General features: G+C 44.0%; 1 protein-coding gene across 1 annotated transcript; it reads left to right on the forward strand.

Moving 5' to 3' along the window:
• Positions 1-828: 828 nt before the first annotated feature.
• On the forward strand, positions 829-7,013 carry LOC308572856 (parvalbumin, thymic CPV3-like; the record flags this gene model as incomplete). The annotated part of the gene is made up of 3 exons (XM_081169286.1): positions 829-889; positions 4,096-4,228; positions 6,863-7,013. 3 exons carry the CDS (start codon positions 829-831, stop codon positions 7,011-7,013), a joined length of 345 nt encoding a protein of 114 aa, XP_081025412.1.
• Between the last annotated feature and the right edge of the window lie 15,250 nt (positions 7,014-22,263).

Consider the following 22,263-nt stretch of genomic DNA (forward strand, 5'->3'; position numbering starts at 1 on the left):
TAAAGGTGAGCAGCCCGTGAAGAGATTAAAGGGCAGAGACACCTGTGCCTGGACAACTACATTGTAAGTATACAGCTTTGTCTCTAAGACTGAGCTATTATCTATTTACCTGTGAACTGTTTCCCTGCCTGGAAAAGCCATGAAAGGGACTACGGGAGCAAAACTTCTCTGAGTAGTAAGCATAGTGCTTCTTCTCTGAGATGGACCTGTTATCTATTTATCGGCTATCCTTTTACCTGTTACTGTCCACAATACTAGGATGATTAACCATTTTTAGTGAAAATATTCCACCCTTTCCATTTTCAGCCGGGGCGCTTATTTCTCTCTCTCATCTCCATCTCTCATATCTGTGCATGTCAAAATACAATGCTGTTTTCACAAAAATATGTAAGATACATCAAATATGGAAGTAGGCCTGAGTCAAAGAGGGGTCCAAAGAGGGGTCCTCAATATGAGGACAAGGTTTATCCAAAAATGGGACTCATTTGGACTGGTAAAGAAAAAGCAATTTATATGTGTTGTATATGCAATATAACATTGTGCCACTAGATGGTGATGCAGAGTCCCGTTTTTCTCCACCTGTTTTCCCTGTTTAAATTTACAACGCTTTAAACTGAAACACTTCTATGATGTTTTCTAGATCCAGCCATGGTTATGCTGATTGTGTAGACAGTTTTAAAGATACATATTAATAGGTTTTGTCTTAAAGCCGAATGCAATGCCCCTTGCTTTTTCTTCTCTCGTATCTCTTCCGTTCCCTGAGTGAAAGGGTGAGCTCGTTTCCCTTGTTATAGCACTTTGCTTTTTTGTCTTTTGGGACAGATTAATATGAGTATCAGCGACATCATCAGCCCTTCTGATATTGCTGCTGCAATCAGAGACTGTCAAGGTAAAATTGTCTGTGTAACTAATCTAAGAGCTGCATCTAAAACACATTTCTACCACCCTAGCAGACATGGCTTACTCACAAAGAATCTTGGGAACTGTAGTTTCCCTCTCACACAGCTACAATTCCTAGCACCCTTAGCAAACCACAGCTCCGAGGATTCTGTGGGTGAAGTGATAGGCTTTAAATGTATGGCAATAATGTGACCCAAAGGTCCATTAGTCCAGGAATGGGGAATCTAGGGCTCTCCAGGTGTTGTTGTACTATAGCTCCCATAATTTCTACCTTGTCCATAGTGGCTGGGGTTGATTAGGGTTTGATTCCAACAACTTCTGGACAGCCACACAGACAGGCATAGTCCAGGAGGTTTTACCACTGTAGGCAAAACGCCCCGCTGCCTCCCCCTGCCCAGCACTCTCCCCCCACAAATCCAGGCACCCTCCCTGCCCCCAGCATTGCATCTGCACTGCTGCCCATCCCGCCGCTGCAACTACAGCCTTGCCTATTGCAGACCTTCCAAGTGTCCCTGTTTTCCAGGGACAGTCCCAGGTTTACAGAAGCCCAGTGGCGTAGTGTGGGTTGTCAGCACCCAGGGCAAGGCAAGTAATTTGCGCCCCCTAACCCGTGGATTTGCGCCCCCTAACCCGTGGATTTGCGCCCCCTAACCCTAACCCCCAGATGTTGTGCCCGGTGTGGCCGGCCCCCCCTGCACCCCCCACGCTACGCCACTGCAGAAGCCGTCCCAGTTTCTGATTTGATCCTGGAGTATCCCGGTTTTCCTAAGAACATCCCTATTTTCATGGGAGAAATGTTGAAGAGCATGGAGTTACATGATCCCTGAGCCAAGGAGATAAGTAACCATACAACCTTTAGAAGATATTTGAAGGCAGCCCTGTATAGGGAAGTTTTTTTAATGTTTCGTATTTTATTGTGCTTTTATATATGTTGGAAGCTGCCCAGAGTGGCTGTGGCAACCCAGTCAGATGGGAAAGTATTATTATCCTCATCATCATCCCTATTTTCATCAGAGAAATATTGGTGGGTATGCCACGGCTACATCCAGGCTGCTGCCGCGACACAGTGGCAGCGGTGAGGACACAGTGTTGGGGTGAGGGCAAGGGTACTGTGGCAGCAGCAGAGGTGGCATGAGCAGAACCACAGCATGGCTGGCAGTGGTGCAACAGTGGCAGTAGGGTGGTGGTGGGGCAGAGGTCAGATCTGCCCCTGAGGCAAATTCTTTCACCTCACCTCATGGCCACAGGTTCTCAGTCACTGATGTAACCCAAGATGCTGTCTTCAACTGTATTGCTGCATTTCCATTTGTAGTCTGCTTCCTCTCTGAAGATCTTAAAGAGGTTAAGAGCTCAAGGTAGTAGTTAGCCTGATGCCTACAGGACATTGACAAGCAGGACATCCCCTACCTATAGTTTGCTCCCAGCCCTAGACAACAGAATAAGCAGGAGGGCATCCAAACCACAGTAAATGAAGTATAATACACATTGCCACCTAGAGGAAGGTCTCCAAGAGACCTTGAAGTCCAGAGTCTTAAATTACCCAACTACACCAGTGTTCTAAATACACAGGTTCCAATTCAGTTATTTTATCTGTGTCTCATCATTGTATTTGATCTGTGTTTCATTGGTAAGTTCATTTTGTGAGCTACTTATGTTATTTTTCTCATTAAACAGCCTGTAGTTAAATAAATCCCTGCAGCTGCTATTTTGAAGGATGCAATCACACATTTAATGTATGGTATGGTTTGGTTTGGCTGCCAAACTAAGGCCCGGGGGCCGGATCCAGCCCAATTGCCTTCTAAATCTGGCCCGTGGACGCTCCAGGAATCAGCGTGTTTTTACATGAGTAGAATGTGTCCTTTTATTTAAAATGCATCTCTGGGTTATTTGCGGGGCATAGGAATTCGTTCATTATTTTTTCCCCAAAATGTAGTCCAGCCCCCCACAAGGTCTGAGGGACAGTGGACCAGCCCCCTGCTGAAAAAGTTTGCTGACCCCTGTCTTAAAGAAACCTGCTCTGGACCCCACACTCCTAAAGAAACCAGCTCTGGACCCCCTTATCGACCAGTCTCAAATCTTTCCTTTGGGGGGAAGGTGGTGGACAGGATTGGGCAGGGGGCACCTCCAAGCATTCTTGGATGCCACAAATTTCTTAGATCCTTCCCAACCAGGATTCGGGTCTGAGTTGACATTGGTCACCCCAATGGATGACCTCTGAAGAGAGGGGGTGGGGGAGTATGACCCTGTTCCTGCTTCTTGATGTCCTGTTGGTTTTTGAGTACCTTGACCACAGGATCCTCCTGCGGAACTGGCACCGTTACAGGTGCCACACAATACTTGCTTTGCATTTGTAATAAATTGAACTTTTCATATGGCAGCATCCCACACTTTGGAATTCCCAGCCTATTGACATCAGGCAGGCCCCTTCACGGTACAGTGGAACCTTGGTTCTTGAACTTAATCCATTCCGGAAGTCCGTTCGACTCCCGAAACGTTTGAAAACCAAGGCGCGGCTTCCGATTAGCGCAGCCCCCCCCCCTCCCCGAAACAATAGTCAACAACGGCATTGGATGTTTGGCTTCCAAAAAACGTTCGGAAACCAGAACACTTACTTCTGGGTTTTCAGCGTCTGGGAGCCGATTTGTTTGTCAACTAAGCCATTCAAGAACCAAGGTTCCACTGTAATCTTTTCAGCACCTGCAAAAAATATATATTCGTTTAGGGAGGCCTACCCAGATGTATACAATGTTGCTGTGTGTTTTTAATCTGTCTTCATCTTATCGTTGATTTTAATTATTTTTAAAAAATGTTTTTAATTGTTATTTTAAACTGTTTTTGGCAATGATTTCATTGTTTTATTCTGCTTCGAGGTTTGGTGTTTTTAGTTTTGGGGGGTTTTTATAGTCAAGCAGTATATAAATTTTATGAAACAATCAAATAAATAAACCATGCCAGAGACAGAAATGCATTAAGTCTGATCCACTCGACAACGGATCCCTCGCAGAGATAATGCAGTGAGAAGCAGGCATGTGTGAAAGAAATCTTAAAATGCCACTTGTAAGTGCACACATGCACAGAAGCCATAAGAGGATATGAGCAACTTTTGGAGTCAGGATGCATAGGTACGAAAGAAGTGACCGTCTTCATCTGTATCCCAAGCTCCTAGGTAACAGCAGCTTTCTTTTTCTGTCTTAGCTCCAGATAGTTTCAACTACAAAAAATTCTTTCAGATAAGTGGCATGTCCAAAAAGAGCAGCAGCCAACTGAAGGATCTCTTCCGCATCCTAGACAATGATCAAAGTGGCTACATTGAAGAAGATGAACTGAAGTGAGGCTCCACCTCCCCTTTGCTCTCTTTCTCTGACTTTTGAAGTTGCCTAGACAACTCTCTTCCTTTTGTGTTTCTCTCATTTCTTTGGTGCGTCCTTGGTTTGAATATAAAATAAGCATGAACCATATTTAACAGACACCCTGTGCACACTTTCTGGGTACTATGCCTATAAAGCACATTCTTCTCCCTCAAAGAATTACGGGCACTGTGGTTTGTTAAGGGTTGCTGGGAATTGTAAACACTGGAAGGGTAAATCATAGTGCCCAGAATGCTTTGAGAGAAGGAATGTGCTGCAAATGCGCTTCAAAGACAGCGTCTACACAGCCTAAGCCCAGCGGCGGAGCAAGCTGATCGGGCGCCTGGGGCGGTGCGTGTGCCCTGCGCCCAGGGATGGGGTGGGGCCAGTCGGGGCAGGACGCTCCACCAGGCCTCCAAGGAGTCTGCCTGCCTGAGGGGGAGGCAGCGGGCGAACTGTTTGGGGCAGCGCGGAGCCTACGGGCGCCCAAGCCACCGCGTCACTCCCAGGAGAGATGCCTGGCTCAGGCATGCTGCAGGCCCTGCAGTGAGTGCTGCCCAGCATTTTGTCACCCCGCTCAGTGGTGTGGTGTAGTGGTTAAGAGCAGTGGACTCATAATCTGGTGAACCGGGTTCGATTCCCCGCTCTTCCACATGCAGCCGCTGGGTGACCTTGGGCTAGTCACACTTCTCTCTGAAGTCTCTCAGCCCCACTCACCTCACAGAGTGTTTGTTGTGGGGGAGGAAGGGAAAAGGAGATTGTTAGCCACTTTGAGACTCCTTAGGGTAGTGATAAAGCGGGATAAAGCGGGATACTCTGGTTTCTCTTCAGATCGTATAAATCTTTCGCCTTTTAGAAAAGGAGATTGTTAGCCACTTTGAGACTCCTTAGGGTAGTGATAAAGCGGGATATCAAATCCAAACTCAAACTCAGACCGCCCCCACTGCACCCCCCTTCCTCCTCCCCTGTCTAAGCCCCACTGGACACAGCAGGATTTATTTTTGAATAAACATGCAAATTATTGAACCGCTCAGTGATTTCCTGGGGGAATCTGCTAGTAGTCACTTCTACCATAAAACCTAATCAGCCTGATTTAAAATAGCACTAATATTGTGAGAAATCTTTAAAATGTGGGAGGTAAAAAATGCCTATTCATTTGCATCCCACTTTATGTAACAACATTTTTTTAAAGTGGGGGATGAGGAATCTATGGCCCTATATATGTTGCTGGAATCCAGTTACCATCAGACCTGTCTGCTGGCCACGTTGGCTCCGGCTGATGGGAGTGGAGTCCTTGAAGACTACAGGTTCTCAATTTCTGCTTTAGTTCCTTGCTCCTCTGACCGTTCTCCATTTGGTAAACTTGGTGCCCAGTTTTCCCTCCTCTCCACCGCCACCGTCTGTCAGGGAGAAGAAAATTTCCTAGGCAACGGGGATTAGACAAATTTGTAGAGGATAAAGCTATTGATGCCTCCTTGTTCCAATGAATATATTACCTCAAGTTAGTGTCATAGGAAGTGAACTTCTGAATACCATGTGCTGAGGATCAAAAGCAGGCGAGTGCTTTAGTGCTCCTGTCCTGCCCAGGCCTGAGATTGTCTGAGGCAGAGAGTGAGGGTTCATCAAGTAGGATTTGTTGCATAGTCTATAGTCTTCTCCCCTCTCATCACATTGAGAGTCCCTGTCTTCAAATGCCTCCAACTCATGGTCTGATTCAGAAAGCTCACGATTCAAGCAGCAGCAAAAGAGCAAAGTGGGTGTGATTTTCCACCCGAGTTCTTGCACACTTGCCTGTTCATGCTTAGCTATGGTTTGGCCATACATTTAAAGCACTCTGATACCACTTTAAACAGCCTTGGCTTTCCTCAAAGTAATCTGGGAGCTGTATTTTGTTAATGGCGCTAAGACATGGGTAGGCAAACTAAGGCCCGGGGGCTGGATCCAGCCCAATCACCTTCTAAATCCAGCCCACAAACGGTCTGGGAATCAGCGTGTTTTTACATGAGTAGAATGTGTCCTTTTATTTAAAATGCATCTCTGGGTTATTTGTGGGGCCTGCCTGGTGTTTTTACATGAGCAGAATGTGTGCTTTTATTTAAAATGCATCTCTGGGTTATTTCTGGGGCATAGGAATTTGTTCATTATTATTTTTTTCAAAATATAGTCTGCCCCCCCCCCACAAGGTCTGAGGGACAGTGGACCGGCCCCCTGATGAAAAAGTTTGCTGACCTCTGCAACTAAGAGTTGCTATGAGACCCTCACAGAGTTACAATTCCTAGAGTGGTTTAACAGTAAATCCCTTCTCACAAGGAACAATGAGAAATTGCAGCTCAGTTTGGGGAATAGGGGTCGCTTAACAACTCTCAGCACCCTTAACAACTCTCAGCACCCACAGCTCCCACAATTCTTTGGGGACTTAATTCCATGACTACTTAAAGCGTTGTCACAGTGCTTTAAAGTTTAAATGTGTGGTGTGAATGTGGTCTTAGTGTTAATGCAAACTAGGTCAGTGTGTAACTGAGGTTAACAAGGTTTCGTGTTGCTCAGGACTCCTCTTCAAGCAGTCGTATATTCAATGGCATTCAGTTGTATACGCTTTATTCTTCCCTTACTAGGTTTTTCCTTCAGAGGTTTGATAGTGGAGCCCGAGTGTTAACAGCTACAGAAACCAAAACCCTTTTGGCAGCAGGAGACCACGATGGAGATGGGAAGATTGGGGCTGAAGGTACGAATGTGGTTGATATTGAATGGTCCAGCATAGGTTAATCCTGTCACCTCTATCCACTGTTTCTGCCCCCTTCCCTTTCTCCTAGAAACTGGCTGACTGGCACCCTCTGTGAGATTAGTACTAAGCACAAATGCCCCAACAACCATGGACAAGCTCCATGAGGGTAGGCTCTTTCACCTATTGGTGATTCCATTCTGCAAGTATTATCCTAGAAACTGGCTCCTGGGGGGGTGGATCTGACTTAACAGACTTTTTCATGTTCTGCTCACTCTCATAGTGAACCAGGTCAAAGAGCCACGACCAACTGGGTATGTGGCCCTTAAATTCCAGGGAAATAGCTCTGCCCCATAGTCTCCCTCCCTCAGCCACCTATGCAGTGATTGGACTTAGAAAAGGTTCCATTTATGCAAATGAAACTTTTATGTACTAAGCCTACCTAATTGCTGCATTTTCAACATGGACAGCTGGGGAGGGAAGGGTTAATCATCTCCTTGTCCTGGTAAACAACACTTCAACAGAGGCTCTTATGTGTGAGTAAGAAAGCAAGCTTCAATCAATGATTGCAATGGTACAGGTACAGATGCCTAAGGTGAGGCTATAGAGTTCAAGAACAGCATCAGGCATCTGAGGCCAGATGAAACCTGTGAGGGGTGTGGGTCTGCTGTCAACAGCAGGGAAATCACCAAGTTCTTGGTGATAGAATGATAGAATGGGGTTGGCCCCTATGGCTCCACCAGCTGCCCAGCCTCCCCTCATGGGACGCAGGATGGCGCTGTGGTCTAAACTACTGAGCATCTTGGGCTTGCCAGTTGGAAGATTGGCAGTGAGCTCCCGTTGTTCTGTCCCAGCTCCTGCCAACCTAGCAGTTTGAAAGCACACCAGTGCAAGTAGATAAATAGGTACTGTGGAAGGTAAATGGCATTTCTGTGCGCTCTGACTTCTGTCACGGTGTTCCATTGCACCAGAAGCAGTTTAGTCCTGCTGGTCACATGACCCGGAAAGCTGTCTGTGGACAAACGCTGTCTCCCTCGGCCTGAAAGTGAGATGAGCGCCGCAACCCCATAGTCACCTTTGACTGGACTTAACCGTCCAGGGCTTTACCTTTACCATGGCTTGTTGACACCCTCCGCCGGTGGTATGCAATCTCTAGGGGGAGAGGACAGGATGGGGCAAGACAGAGAGCCAGCAGAACTGTCCCCCTTGTATTGGGGTACCCATCCTTACTCTTGGGCTGTTCCCCACATATGACTTCCTCTGCCTCTCCTTCCTCCTCATCTAACAGCAACTGCTGCCGCAGCCTCAAGCCAGTTATCAGCTAACATTACAAAAAGGTTCATTCATAGGAATAGGGCCTCTTCCCCCCCCCCAGCATAATTGTTGCACAAGCAGGTTGGGGGGGGGAGAGAAAGAGGTGGCTTTAATAAAATGGGTGACCTTTATCAGCTGTGGTTACACCCTTCCCAAAATGCTATACGAGCAGAAATACAGGTAGGATTCGAATTGGCTGATGCAGTTCTCTAACAAACAATCAAAAAGGTGTACAGAATTGTGCAAACAACACCCCAAGATGCATTATATTAAGGGAAATTATTTACATTAGGGAAAAGACATACTTTAGGGAAAATACATACCAATATGCTGACAAATTTCCATAAGGAGCATTACAAACTGATGCCAAGGTCACCTTGAGACACATGTAAAATGTGGTTCGTAAGTGAATTAGGTAATCATCATCACAAGTGAGAAACCAAAATTGACAAGAGTCACCTGTTGTGACATTTAGCCCAGTTTCCTGGTTTCCAAAAGTGGCTATCCAAATGCTTCTGGAAACGCAAAAAGCAGGACATTAAGGGCAATAAGCTTCTCCCAGTTGTTCTCCACTCAACTGGCAATTCAGAGGTATACTGTTCCTGAATCTGGAGGTTACTAGCTATACATGGACCCATTCTCCTTGATGAAACCTAGTTTCCGTCCACATAGTCTAGCCTTGTCCAAATTTGTCGTTTTTGTTCCCTGGCACTGCAAAGTCTCACTCGCAAAGCTATAAGACCCACAGTCCCCTACCTGTAGCACTTCCACAATTTCAGCCACTATATTCCAATATTTTTCACACCTATTTCATAACTCCCTCGCTGCCATATCTTGTGCTGTCACTACATGAGAGATTGCGATGTAGACAAGCAACTGTCTGAATTATACAAGTCAGCTTTGCAAATGACTTTTTCCCCGCTTTTGGTGCAGAATTCCAGGAAATGGTGCTCTCCTAAGGCATTGAAAATGACCACACGTGTCAGGAGAACTGAGGCATCTATAGGAGACGATCTTCCGAAAGCTTGTAAACCCATGAACCCATTGCTAATCTTCTTTTTCTCTTGACTGTGTGTCAATGGTTTATAGATTTAATGAGGTATTGCTACACTAGTTAATAAAGGCGATGTCATGCTAGTGTAGACCTTGGTCATTGTCTCATCAGTCACTGCACTGAAAATTACCTATATATTCTTGTTCTTTTGCCCTAGCCTATCCTCCTGACCTAGAGATGGGGCAAATGTGGCTCTCCAGGTATTGTTGAACTACAACTCCCATCAGGCCTGACCGTTGACCGTGCTGGCTGGGACTGGTAGAAAGTGGGGTACAACAACATCTGGAGGTCATGGGTTCCCCATTCCTGTCCCAAACAATATTCCAAAATGTATAGTGGATATATTATGGTGAGTGTGATTTTTGATACCCAGACTCAAATCTCAAAATCTATTTTGAAAAGCTTGTGGTCTTAGCAAAGGATGTTCCACAAAGTGGGCTTTGTTGGGGACCAATGCTGTAAAATTAAAAAGCCATTCTCACAACAATTCATGTTTTTGCAGTCAATTTTCATGTCATCATAGACATTAAGATCAGTCCCTATTTCTGGCCCACGTTTCTGGTGAATTACAGTCCTTGTTTTGGTCTCTTACGAATGCCCTGCTTAAATTTTGAATGGTTGCCATTCTTCAGTATGTAATTTCCTCCCCAGGGTCCCTAGACGTTAAGTAAGAAATTGCTGGATGTAGCCCAAGCACACTCATTTAATTGCATACACATGAACAATTAAGGCAGAATGCTGTACACAGGCTTTTCTCTTGTACAATGTAGCTGCAGCTAAACTAACAGTTGGCCACACAACAGGTAGGTATGAGGGAAAGATTTCATTCAGTTCACATTTAAATGTGACTAGCAAATTGTCACTTTTCACAACAATATGAGACCCCCAAACAAAGCCATCCTTTGAAATTCACATCCATCCAGTTTTTGCAATGCAGTTCTCCAACCAGATGCTTACAAAAAAATGCATATATGTGGTTATATACTAATAATTTATTATTTATACCCCAGCCACTCTGGACAGCTTCCAACAAAATATTGAAATTACATTAAAACAACAGTCATTAAAAGCTTCCCTAAACAGGGCTGCCTTCAGATGTCTTCTAAAAGTCAGATAGTTGTTCATTTCCTTGACATCTGATGGGAGGGCGTTCGACAGGGTGGGCGCCACTACCAAGAAGGCCCTCTGCCTGGTTCCCTGTAACCTCACTTCTCACAGTGAGGAAACCACCAGAAGGCTCTCGGCGCTGGACCTCAGTGTCCGGGCTGAACAATGGGGATGGTTGCAATGTGCAGAAAAATAAAGATATTGGTGAAAATACAATACAAAAATGCACTATATTAGGAGAAACTGCATATAAAATAACATAGAAAAATGTGTTTATCAGGACAAATTTGCACCAAAATGCTTAAGAACTTTCATGAGGATTATTTGCCCCCAAATTACTGCATTTAAGATTGGAAAAATTAGAAACCTAGAGAGCTGAAAGTTAAAGAACCTGCTGTCCCTCATTGTAGGACATATTGCTTGCACAAAGGGGCATCATAAGATGCCCAACAGAGCAATCCACTTGCCCCATCCCTGATGTCATGCACCTGGCCTAGCCAACCCCTGATGTCCACAGGCTGAGCTCAGAAGAGGAGACCCCGATCACAAGCAACTGCTAATGCACAGGCTAGCTTATGACTGGGCTCCCTGATTGCACTGACATCCTAATTGTATGGAGACCCTGAGTGAGAGCAGCTGTGTACATATAAGGCGTCTCTTCAGATATCTGTGCTCAACATGCAGATATCAGGGGCCACCACTAATCTGGCCATGCAACATGAGAGCTGGCAGTAACCCTCCTTCATATGTTACTTATTTCAAATATATCCTTAATTTGCATCAGGGTTGGGGGCGGTGATGCAGTTTTTTCCTCCTGCACCATTTTCCTATGAGAAACAGCTGCCCCTGTTCCAACTACTCTTTGCTGCTGAAGGTGCTATTTGTAGTATATATATCATCACCATGGGGCAACGACAAGCTTTGGGAGTGCTATTCCACCAGGAAAGCAGCACAGGGCAAAAGGTTTAACCCTTCTCTGTGCCACAGCCCTAATTCAGAGCGTGGGACCCTGATTGCTTTTTGTTAATAAAATGGTGTGCTTTTCTTAAGCACACTATCTGCTACTGAAAAACATACAGTTTGACCCTAAGATGTACTATTTCTATTGGATGGTCTACATCATATTATGTCTTGGTTTTATACCACTGTATCTGCCATTGCTCTTTCCTCCACAACAATTCTAGGAATTGTACTTTGGTGATGTTGCTAGGGCTCCTGTGTTAAAGAAACCTTCAAATGTATGCTGTGTATGTACATGGCCTTCAAGTTTTACCCTTACCACTCCACTTCCTGTTCTGCATTACCACCACTGCTCTGACCAACATCTGCAGGTCCCCTAAATCATATCAGAGATAATAATTTAAGTAGTTTATGTCTATAGCATGGATATATCCATAGCTGTCAACTTTCAGATTTGAAAATAAGGGATCAGCAGTCTCAAAAATAAGGGATCAGCAGCCTCACCTGTCCCGGGGACAGTCTACGGGATATCTAACAATCCAGGATAGCAGCGGGAAATGGCGCTGGAATAAGGGAATTTCTGACAAAAAAAGGGAAGGTTGACAGCTATGGATAGATCTGAGGGACTTCCTGCTTTTTTGTGTGCGTCCTTCTCCCCCACTCTTTTCCAGTCTTTGCTACCGGAGAAGAGGTATTGCTATTTAGTTTCCTGTTTGATCACCACTCCTCACCAGCAACAATTGCTAGTTTCTTCAAAATAGCAGTGGCAGTGTTGAATATGCTTTTTTAAAAAATGCTCAATAACATTTGACTGTGTAAACACTATAGCTTTAAAGCACAGAGTTATAATTCCCAGCAACCCTAAACGAAAGACAGTGTACAGAATTCTTGGCGGGAAAGGATGTGCTTGCAATGTGCTTCAAAAATATACTGTGTACATGGCCTTCAGGTTTTACGCTTCCTGCTTCAGTTCCTGTTCTGCATTAACACCACTGCTCTGACCAACATCTGCAGGTCCCCTAAATCATATCAGCCTGTTCTTGGTCATAGGAATGTTGTGAGTCTTAACAGTTTATAATGTAGAATGCTAACTCCTGAACCAAAAGGGTAAATATAATCTTCCGCCCTCTTGCTTAAGGAAGTTGGGAGTTCTTTGTAAGAAGATTTTGCTGGACTGAGTGCAGGATTACTAAATTTCTGAAACATTTGCATGGGCATCTCTGCCAGGCCAGCAAATCCCTGACACACCCTCCACTGTTAGACCACTGTTTTGATTTTCTACTTTTGGTACGCTTTTATGACTCAACAAGTTGCCTTGTTGGTTGAACCAAAATGAAAAGATGTGTTCATATGTGACATTAAAATGTGTTTTGAGTCTCCCTTATGCTTCTTTGTGTAGCGAATAAAACAGAAGAGAAACGGTATATACAATGCCACCCACGCTGGTTTTAGATTTGTGTTCGGATTGGATAGAAACAAAGAAATTGCAGTCTTTCCAAGGTAGTAGAAACCATGGTAGAAAACAATAAAAGCTTTTGGTGTGCTCTTCACATTTGGAACTAAAGGCATTTTGTCAACTACCGTAACTGGTGCAATTAACTGATTAACATCTTGTTTCATTTGCATTTCTGTAACTGAAGGTAGAGTCTGATGGTGTAGGCTTAAATTCGCCTATCCGTTCACATTAAAAATGCATCCGGAAGTCAGTTCCTTCTTGAATTAAAAAATGTTCACCAAACTTAAGGGGAAACTGATGACCTGGAGACGCCAGCTTTCAAGGGTGATGGGGGCAGGGGGGCCAAAGTTTGTGCGCAGAAAGTCAGAAGGAGATGGGAGCAGAGCCAAACACAGTGGCCGCATAGCTCTAATGGTCAGTGGCCCTTCCTTTGCCTCCTGCTGCCAACACCACCGGTGAGAGGCTGCTTTGACCCACCTTCTTCTCCACGGCAGGAGGAGGAGCCTACATGTTTTTTGGACATTGGGGGGCCCAGCTCCCACCCCTAAAATATTGGGGGGGCCCAAAAGCTGGCACACCCCTGCCTGGAGAAGGGTTTCATATCAAAATCCTCCCCTAGGAAAATCTCCTTTACAGCACACAGCAAAGATAATCTGAAGAACCTTATTTATGATCTGACATTCAAGGCCATCCCTGTCTCAGAAGAACAAGATCAAAGATTCAATAGCATCTCCAGTCAAATGTGCAGGCAAACCTGATGCATGTTTATTCAGAAGTAAGGCCCACTGTGTTCAATGGGACTTACGCCCAGGTGAGTGGGCATAGGACTGTGGCCCCACCAAACCCAATGGGGCTTATTTTAGAAAAATAAACATGTATAGGATTATGCTGCGATACGTTTCTCTTACACATTTTCCATGGACATACACATCACTGCTATAAGTGCCCTAATGGCTTTGGGTTAGTTCAACAGAGGAGCATTGCCGGCAGTTTTCCATATAAACAGAAGGATAGTGCTTGAATTATGAGGTTCTAGACTCAGGCAAAGTGCAAAATAGTTTGAAGTCCATGAGAGGGAATTTCAGGACTTGATTCTTGTTACTCTAGAGCTGTACCAACTCCAGCTTTTATGAGTTCTTTGGTCAAGGTACCCTCCTGTAAAGTAAGGCCAAGTAAGGCAATATAGAATCTATCTTTGTCCTCTTCTGTGTGACAGCTTTCAAGGTGCTTGAAGAAGGCTGTCATGCAAATTTATGCAGATGGCTCCTAATCTATTCCTTGTACTTCTCTTAACACATAATCCTCTTAGTAGAGAATGGTGAAGAAATTCAATTTCATTTGCATTTAAAACCGATGTTCTCAAATTCACACTTTCCAAAACAATATGGGAACCAAACCACAGCCATTCTTCAGAATTCACACAAATCCCATTTTTGTGATGCAGTTCTCTAACCAAACGTTTACAAAAATGAATCCTTGAGTGGGGAATGTGCATAGAAATGAAAGTACTAGTGAAAACAACATACAGAAATGCATTATGTTAGGAAAAATTGCACGCAAAAAAATGTGTGTGTTGGTTAAAACAACATACAAAAATGTGTTTATTATGAAGAAATTCACCCGGAAATCTTTTCATGAATATTTTTTTTTTAATCAAAAATCGTGAATTGCTGCAGAAATATGAAGAACTGAATTTAAGATTGGAAAAAATGAGAAACTGGGTGTTGAAACTGACAGATCCTTCCATCCCTACCTTTTGGTATATGAATAGACTGTATTCTTTATTGCACAACAAGCCAAATTATACAAGAGAAGTAAGTACAAAATGCAACAACTTATTAAAAAAAATATTGGAATACCCTCCAGCAGCCAGTACTAAGGCACAGCTCTTCAGCAGCTATCCACAAGCGATCACTAACTTGCAGGCCAGGGCCACACACGGCCCCCTCCTCCGCTCAGGTGAGCTACCAAGAAAGGAGACCACACAGCTGACTGGGATCGAATCAGGCCACAACTTTTATTGACTACAGATGAAGTGGTTTGGCATAGCCATTGGGTAAGCATTTGTTTTGGGGGCTGCTTACCAGAAATGACATCAAGGTCAACCCGGCAGCAGGGATTCCTATAACTTACATCAAATAGGGGGACCCCCACAAGGATCACAGCCTCTAGGAGCACTGAGTCCCAAGACCCCTGTCTGGGCAAATGGACAGAGGCAACTCCATCAAGGATCCCTTTAATGGGATAACCTATTTCTGGAGGAGAAAGGAAGGGTAAAACCTCGCAGGCTGATTTAAATCCCCCAGGAGCAGACCTAAGGGATGAGGCAGAGGAAGGGGGTGTAGTGAGGGCGGGTCTCCCTGGGTGTAACCACTGGGGAGGGCTGCAGCGCACCCGAGTCACGCATCTCTCCTGGGAGTGACGCGGTGGCTTGGGCACCCATAGGCCCCACACTGCCCCAAACGGTCCGCCCCCCGCCTCCCCCTCAGCTGTAGGGCGGCTGAGTGGAAGGAGGCAGGAAGACTCCTCAGAGGCCACGCCCCTGTGCACAGCTGGCCCCGCCCCTGGATGCATGGCATGCGCGCCATCCCAGGCACCCAATCGGCTTGCTCCGCCACTGTCAATAGAAGCCTGATTGTTCCCTCAAGCCTGTCCCCAGAGAGCTGTCTGTGCTAGCCCGCCATTGGCCAATTCGCCATGCTGATGCGGAGCAGGAATTCAAGCCAGGAGCACAAGCCTAAGCTCTTGCCCTGGCAAGAATCAGACCCCAACACATAGCCCTGCATCACTGGGGGGCTGGCTGGCTGTCCTGCAAAGCTGCCACATCCCTATAAGATGCTAAGTGGAATTATCAATCAGGCCTTATCTTTAAGACAGGTAAAAAGGTAAAGGTACCCCTGCCCGTACGGGCCAGTCGTGTCCGACTCTGGGGTTGCGCGCCCATCTCGCTTAAGAGGCCGGGGGCCAGCGCTGTCCGAAGACACTTCCGGGTCACGTGGCCAGCGTGACAAGCTGCATCTGGCGAGCCAGCGCAGCACAGGGAAACACCATTTACCTTCCCGCTAGTAAGTGGTCCCTATTTATCTACTTGCACCCGGGGGTGCTTTTGAACTGCTAGGTTGGCAGGCGCTGGGACCGAGCAACGGGAGCGCACCCCGCCGCGGGGATTCGAACCGCCGACCTGACGATCGGCAAGTCCTAGGCGCTGAGGTTTTACCCACAGCGCCACCCGCGTCCCTAAAAAAAAAAAGGACAGGTATCACTTGACTATTATTATATTCTAGGTAGGGTCGACCCTAATGGGAAAATGGCCCACGCAGCATGGAGTTTATGTCCAGCTATAAATTTCTTTGGCTTCTTTTTATTTTATCAGACCATAACTGAGAGGGTATTATTTCTTTATAATATTTTTATCCTGACTTACCACAACGCAAAATCATTTTATAAATATGCATACATATAAACCAACATATCTATACACTAACAACACTCAAAAAGAAGCAGATCTTAACAAACGCCAGCAGTGGCTTAAAAAAAAAACATACACAACCATTACGCAGCAGCGTGTATCCTTAAAAAGGTATTTTAAATAAAGTACATTTTATGGTGCTGAAATGAACAGAGAGTGGGTGGCAAGAAAGCACCTCCTAGGAATCTATTCTGTAGCCTGGGGATTGGCACTGAGAAGGCCTTCCTCTATTATGTAATCATCCACTTGTGGGATGTATCTTCACTGAAGCAGTCAAATACAACATTTACTGTTTCCTAGAGTGGACACACAGGGGAATGCTGCTCCAAGACGGTGGAGGAAGATTGAAAGAAATTCAAAATTTATTTACAGAAATATTGTAAAATTTATGAATGTTAAGGACATTGAAATGAATTGCAGGGGCTTTAGCAACAAAGTAAAATGTAAGATTGGATTAACAACAGATAAATTAATCGGATATGAATTTGCTGAATTAATTTTCTAAAAAGGGATACAAGAATGGGAGACGTGAGGAAGTCGGCAAAATAAGTTAATTGAAGATGAGAAATTAAGAAAGAGGGAAATTTTTGTTCTTTTTGTTAATATATGTGTTTTTATCTCTTTTTTCTTTTGATGTGTTTAATGTTTGCATTTTTGTATTGTATTGTTTTTTGTGACTTTGTATTTTCTTTGTCTTTGTACGCTTTTTATTGTGAAAACTTAATAAAATATTTATAAAAAAAAGGGAATGTTGCTCCAGACAGGGAGGAGTTCCTGTCATACCTGCTCTGAGCATCCTCCGCCTGTGTGTGGCCAGGTAGATGGGCATAACCCTAGCAGACCCTACAAAAGGGCTAGCCAGCAGCATACAGCTCATCCTTTCAGAGTATGGAAGCCACAAGGTAGAAAGTCTGAGGCCTAGCTCAGACTTCTTTTCTCTACAAATGTAACTGTTAACCACAAGATAAAGCCTGCCTTCAGGATACTACCATGTACTGAATGTAAGTCAACCTTACCATTACTTTGAAAAAAGACTGTCAAGTGATTATTATTTTTAAGAGGGAAATACAGTGGTACCTCGGGTTACATACGCTTCAGGTTACAGACTCTGCTAACCCAGAAATAGTGCCTCAGGTTAAGAACTTTGCTTCAGGATGAGAACAGAAATCGTGCGGCGGTGGTGCAGTGGCAGCGGGAGGCCCCATTAGCTAAAGTGGTACCTCAGGTTAAGAACAGTTTCAGGTTAAGAACGGACCTCCAGAACAAATTAAGTTCTTAACCCGAGGTACCACTGTAAAGGGGAAATTTACCAGGAACATTCCAATCTGGACAAGCCAGACTGGATTGCTTAACTTAAATTATTCTAACGAATCCATCAACTTGCTTCCAGCAATGTGCAAGGGAAGGTGCTCTACTACATGCTCACTAGTGTGAGTGGGGAGGGATAATATTTAATCAATATATCTTCTCCTACTTTCCACAACATTCCCACACTGCTGGATCTCCATTAGAATGTAATGGATATATCAAGGACCACCCATATTCCCTTATATTCCTGCCTCATCACTGAGGTCTTCAGGGGAGTCAGCATCAGTGGTCCCTTGTGGCTCAGATGCTTGGCTTGTACATCCACCAGGAGTCATGCATTCAGTATTGTGGGCTCAATTTTATGGAACTCCCAGGTGAGGTCAGATGCCCCCTCCCTACTGAACCTCTGGTGCCAACTGAATATTTTTTTGTTTATTCCAGCAGGCATTTTAATTGAAGTCCAATGTTACGGTTCAATCCGTTTTTATCTTTTCTGCATTGTACACCACTTCGCGATTGTTAAGCGGTATACATAAGCTGTTTAAATAAAAGAAAGACATAAAATAATCAACATAGGGAGCTGTCTTATACCAGGTCAGTGGATTTCCAAGCTCTCAAGCAGAGATATGCCATCACTTGTTTCTTGGTCTATTTTAACAGGAGGTGCCAATAATTAAATCTGGAACCTTCTACATGCAAAGTATCTGCTCTCTCATTAAGGCACGGTCCTTCTCCAGTGGAAAGGCCTGAGGAACTCAGAACAGGGTTTTGGATGATGATCTCAGTAAAGAGGCACCATAGAAAAAATAATAAAGGATCTCCTCCAAATATTGTTTCACAGTTCCAGAGATCAAAGCATTGCTATTCGTGACAGGCATTCTTTTAAGTATGTGCATTGGGGTAAGGGGTAGATAAATCTTTAATTAAGACTGTTTGCCTTTAAGTGACATTACATAGTGAAATATACTTGGAGTCGTGTAGTGATTTCATGCTCTTTATTGCAGCTCGTAAAACAGTGAATGAATTTCCCCCCAAACCTCTGGCTTTATATACATTATTTACACAATGGTTCCCGTCTGATTGGCTGATTCTGCTTCCCTCCTGGAGCCTGATTGGTCTTTTCCTGCAGGCCAATCAGTTGTTGCATTCTAGGATCCTACCTGCCTATTGTTCTAGGATCCAAGCTTAGCACATAAGTTTCTCTGAAATCCACCCAGTCACATGAAATCTACCATTTCCAACTCAAACATCACAAATGAGAAAGCACAAGTAAAGACCTGAAGCAAATGTTCCCAACATTTTTACATACTTCCTCTTGCAGGAAATCCAAGACACAAAACAATCTGCCAGGAACTTATTGTTTGCTGTTTTCCCACTGACTGAACATGCAGCAATGTTTGCTGAAACACATTTTTTTTCCCATATTTGAGTTTTGTTGTAATGTAAGACATTGGATATATTCAAATGCCATTGTTTAGATTTATGTAGCAAGAAAACCACCTGCTAGACACTTGCGGCTGCCATATTTCAAAAAGTCAAAACCAGGACACCCCAAAAGTTGTCAAGCTTTTTTTGGACATATGGCAGCCCTAATTCAACCATCTTCCCAGTCTCTGCTGGTTCAGACAAAGTCAGAATACTGGCCTTGCAATATGCTAAGGCAGCAGCTTGTCTTTCAAGTTGTGTTCCTAGGAACCTAGATTCTTCAAAAGCTTTTCAGGGACAGCCAAATGTTAGGGAGATTGAGAGACCTGATGGAAATCAGACATTTCCAGGTGGAAAATAGAGGACAGAGGAATTTAAAAAACAGGGATCAAATCGGCGATAGCTGGAGAAATAGGCACCTACAGTATACTTGGAAAAGAAGGGACAAGGGTTATTGGAGGACCAGATTCTTCATTTTGCAACTCTGCTATAAGAAGCAACATCAAACTGCTGACTATAATTTCACACTTTTACCAACGCTTTTAGACCACAGGCTGTCAACGAACTATTTGACCAGTCAACTATATTTGTTTACTGCTGTCATCTTCGACACCCAGAGTGATTTATGGGGTATTTTTCTGTTATGTCTGATATTCTCTAGCTGATGGAAATGCTGCAAATAGTGTCTAGAAACACAGTCAGCAGAACTTAAGTCACAGTGTCCTGCTGTTTATTAAATTATTCCTATTTCCCCCCAAGATCTATGCTTCACCCATACCAAACGCTGAAACAGGAATAAAGTTGTTTTTCATTCTCTGATGCTGCCAGAGGTTATCCACTGTCACAATTCATTTTAAATACATTTGACAAGCACTTTAATTTTGTGTAATGGGAAGGCTAAGAATCAAATTTCAGACAGGGGAACTATCTAATATCGCTCTGCAAATGTCAAGGTTTGGTGTTACTATGCACACAATTAAGAAGATGGGGTGAAATTGGAACCACAATCATTCTTTCCTCCTAATGTTAATTTGTACACTAGCATTGCAGTAATCTGCCTAATCTTGTAATGGTTTATACAGTAACTGCTTATGAAAAGCCTGTGTCATCCCAGGACATCTTTATTTTATTTTATAACCACGGCGTAATGCCCTCTATCTTGGTGTTTACTGTGTAGTTCCTAAACCACAAAAATTATCTTACACCATATTGCCTGATACATACATGGCCAGAACTGTGTCTGGCATTCTACCATAACTATTGCCCAAATAACCCCGTTGCCCTAACTGCTCCTCTAAAGGGGACCTCAGTTTCTGTTCCTGCTCAAAATCATTCCTCTCTTATAACGTTTGTTGATGGGGAGCACTTTAAAGAGCAGCTTGTTCTACATACATAGGGTCCCCCTATGACCCTTATACAATTGAGGTTCCATATCTCAGGAGGAGCATTTGTATGTACAGCAAACTCACCTGTAAAAAATTCCTCACCACCAGGTGTGGATAGCAGGGACATGATGGCAGAAGCAGTGCCAGCAGGCACAGTCACCCCCTCACGCAACTGTAAATTGTAACAGAGGCCCAAGAAATCTCAACTAGAAGTGGGCATTTAGTGTCACCATTCCCATGCTGCAGGACACTATTCCTGCAGAGATGCAAACAGGCATCCTCACTTTTTTTAGGTGTCTCTTGAAGACTTTTTTTTATGCTGGCTGGCTTTTGCACTTCTTTTTTTCCATAAGCCAGTTGCTTTAATTGTATTGCTTTTGTTGGGCTTTCTATTTTATCATTGTACATGATTATTGGTTCGTTTGTTTTTTAATTATTATTTTTGTGTTGCAGTTTTGTGTTGTGAACTGCCTTGAGATCTGCAGGTATAGGGCGGTATACAACTTTGAGAAGTAAAATGGATAAATAAATTATATTTTATAATATGCTCGTACAGAAAGGAGCATCCAACCCTTATAGGGCTTATAGGGAGGCAAAAAAATCAGGGGTTATCCCAGATAAATAGTGTTCATTGAACTATATAATTTGGGCCAGTGAGATGGAAGTGCTTAAACCCAAATTCCTGCTTGGCTGTGAAGCTGATAGGGGTGACATTGCATCAGTCACTATCTCAGCCTGCCCTTACCCAACAGGAACATCCAACTTACCTCACAGGCTTGTTCTGATGAGAAAATAGCAAGAAGGAGAAGCCTTTTACATTATATTTCTTGCTCATGCTTATGAAAGTTCCCATTCTATAAATTTTACTTGCGCCTTTTCCCAGCAACTTCCATACAATTGTTCCTCTTTGGTTTCTATTTCAAGACAAGATTCCTGTCGCGACCGTTGCTGCAGACACAACTGCTGAACTTTGCCCAGCAGTTAAGACGCAGGAAATGCTTCCAAGGGACCCATAGGAGATCTTTGCCTTTTTCAAGGGCTTGAAACTCCAGAGGACTAACAGACTTTAGCTGAGGTGATTTGGCATTAATAAAATTTTAGGGAAGTGGAAAGAGAGGGAAGTGGCTGCTGAGAAGAAGAAGAAAAATCCTCCTGAGTTGTGAACTGCCCTGAGATCTACAGGTATATGGCAATATATAAATTGAAAAAATGATGATAATAATTACAAATGTTTCTGAGGAGAGACCTCTGGAGATGGTGAAGAGCGAACCGGGTAGAATATACTTTCCCACTATGATACAGAGAAACGGCACAAAAGTATCTACTCAAGAGGAGATGGTATCTACTCTGGCACCTGAAAGCACAGGGGCCTCGAAGAATCAGAGCGCCCTCTATTTCTCCAATGGAAATAATGTCTAATGGGGTTACTTCCTAAAAAATAGGTGCAAGATTGTAGCCTTTCTTTCCTTTCCCCTGCAGAGCGTACTAACAAAAGATTTTGGCTTTTTGGCCTAGTTCTAAGGTGCAACATGCTTCTGTCTACTCATGGCAGGTACATGCATTGTCCTTCACACAAATACAAAACCCTCAAGCGCCTCTAGCCACAGGGCGCAGCATCTTCCAATAGCATCAGACTTAACTGGTTTTTATTTTTGCTAAGACCAGATCTTAAGCAGCATTACCACTTTCCTGTCGCTGGCAGCGACCCTGGTCCAAAGGGAAACCTACGGAGTCACAGTTCTTAGCACGTCCAGCGAAACATTTCATTACGAAGGGCACCAACAGTAACACTGTCTTTAAACCGATGTTGAGAATG

Source organism: Podarcis bocagei (assembly GCF_964188305.1).
Source record: "Podarcis bocagei genome assembly, chromosome: 14".
Classification (NCBI taxonomy): Eukaryota; Metazoa; Chordata; class Lepidosauria; order Squamata; family Lacertidae; genus Podarcis; species Podarcis bocagei.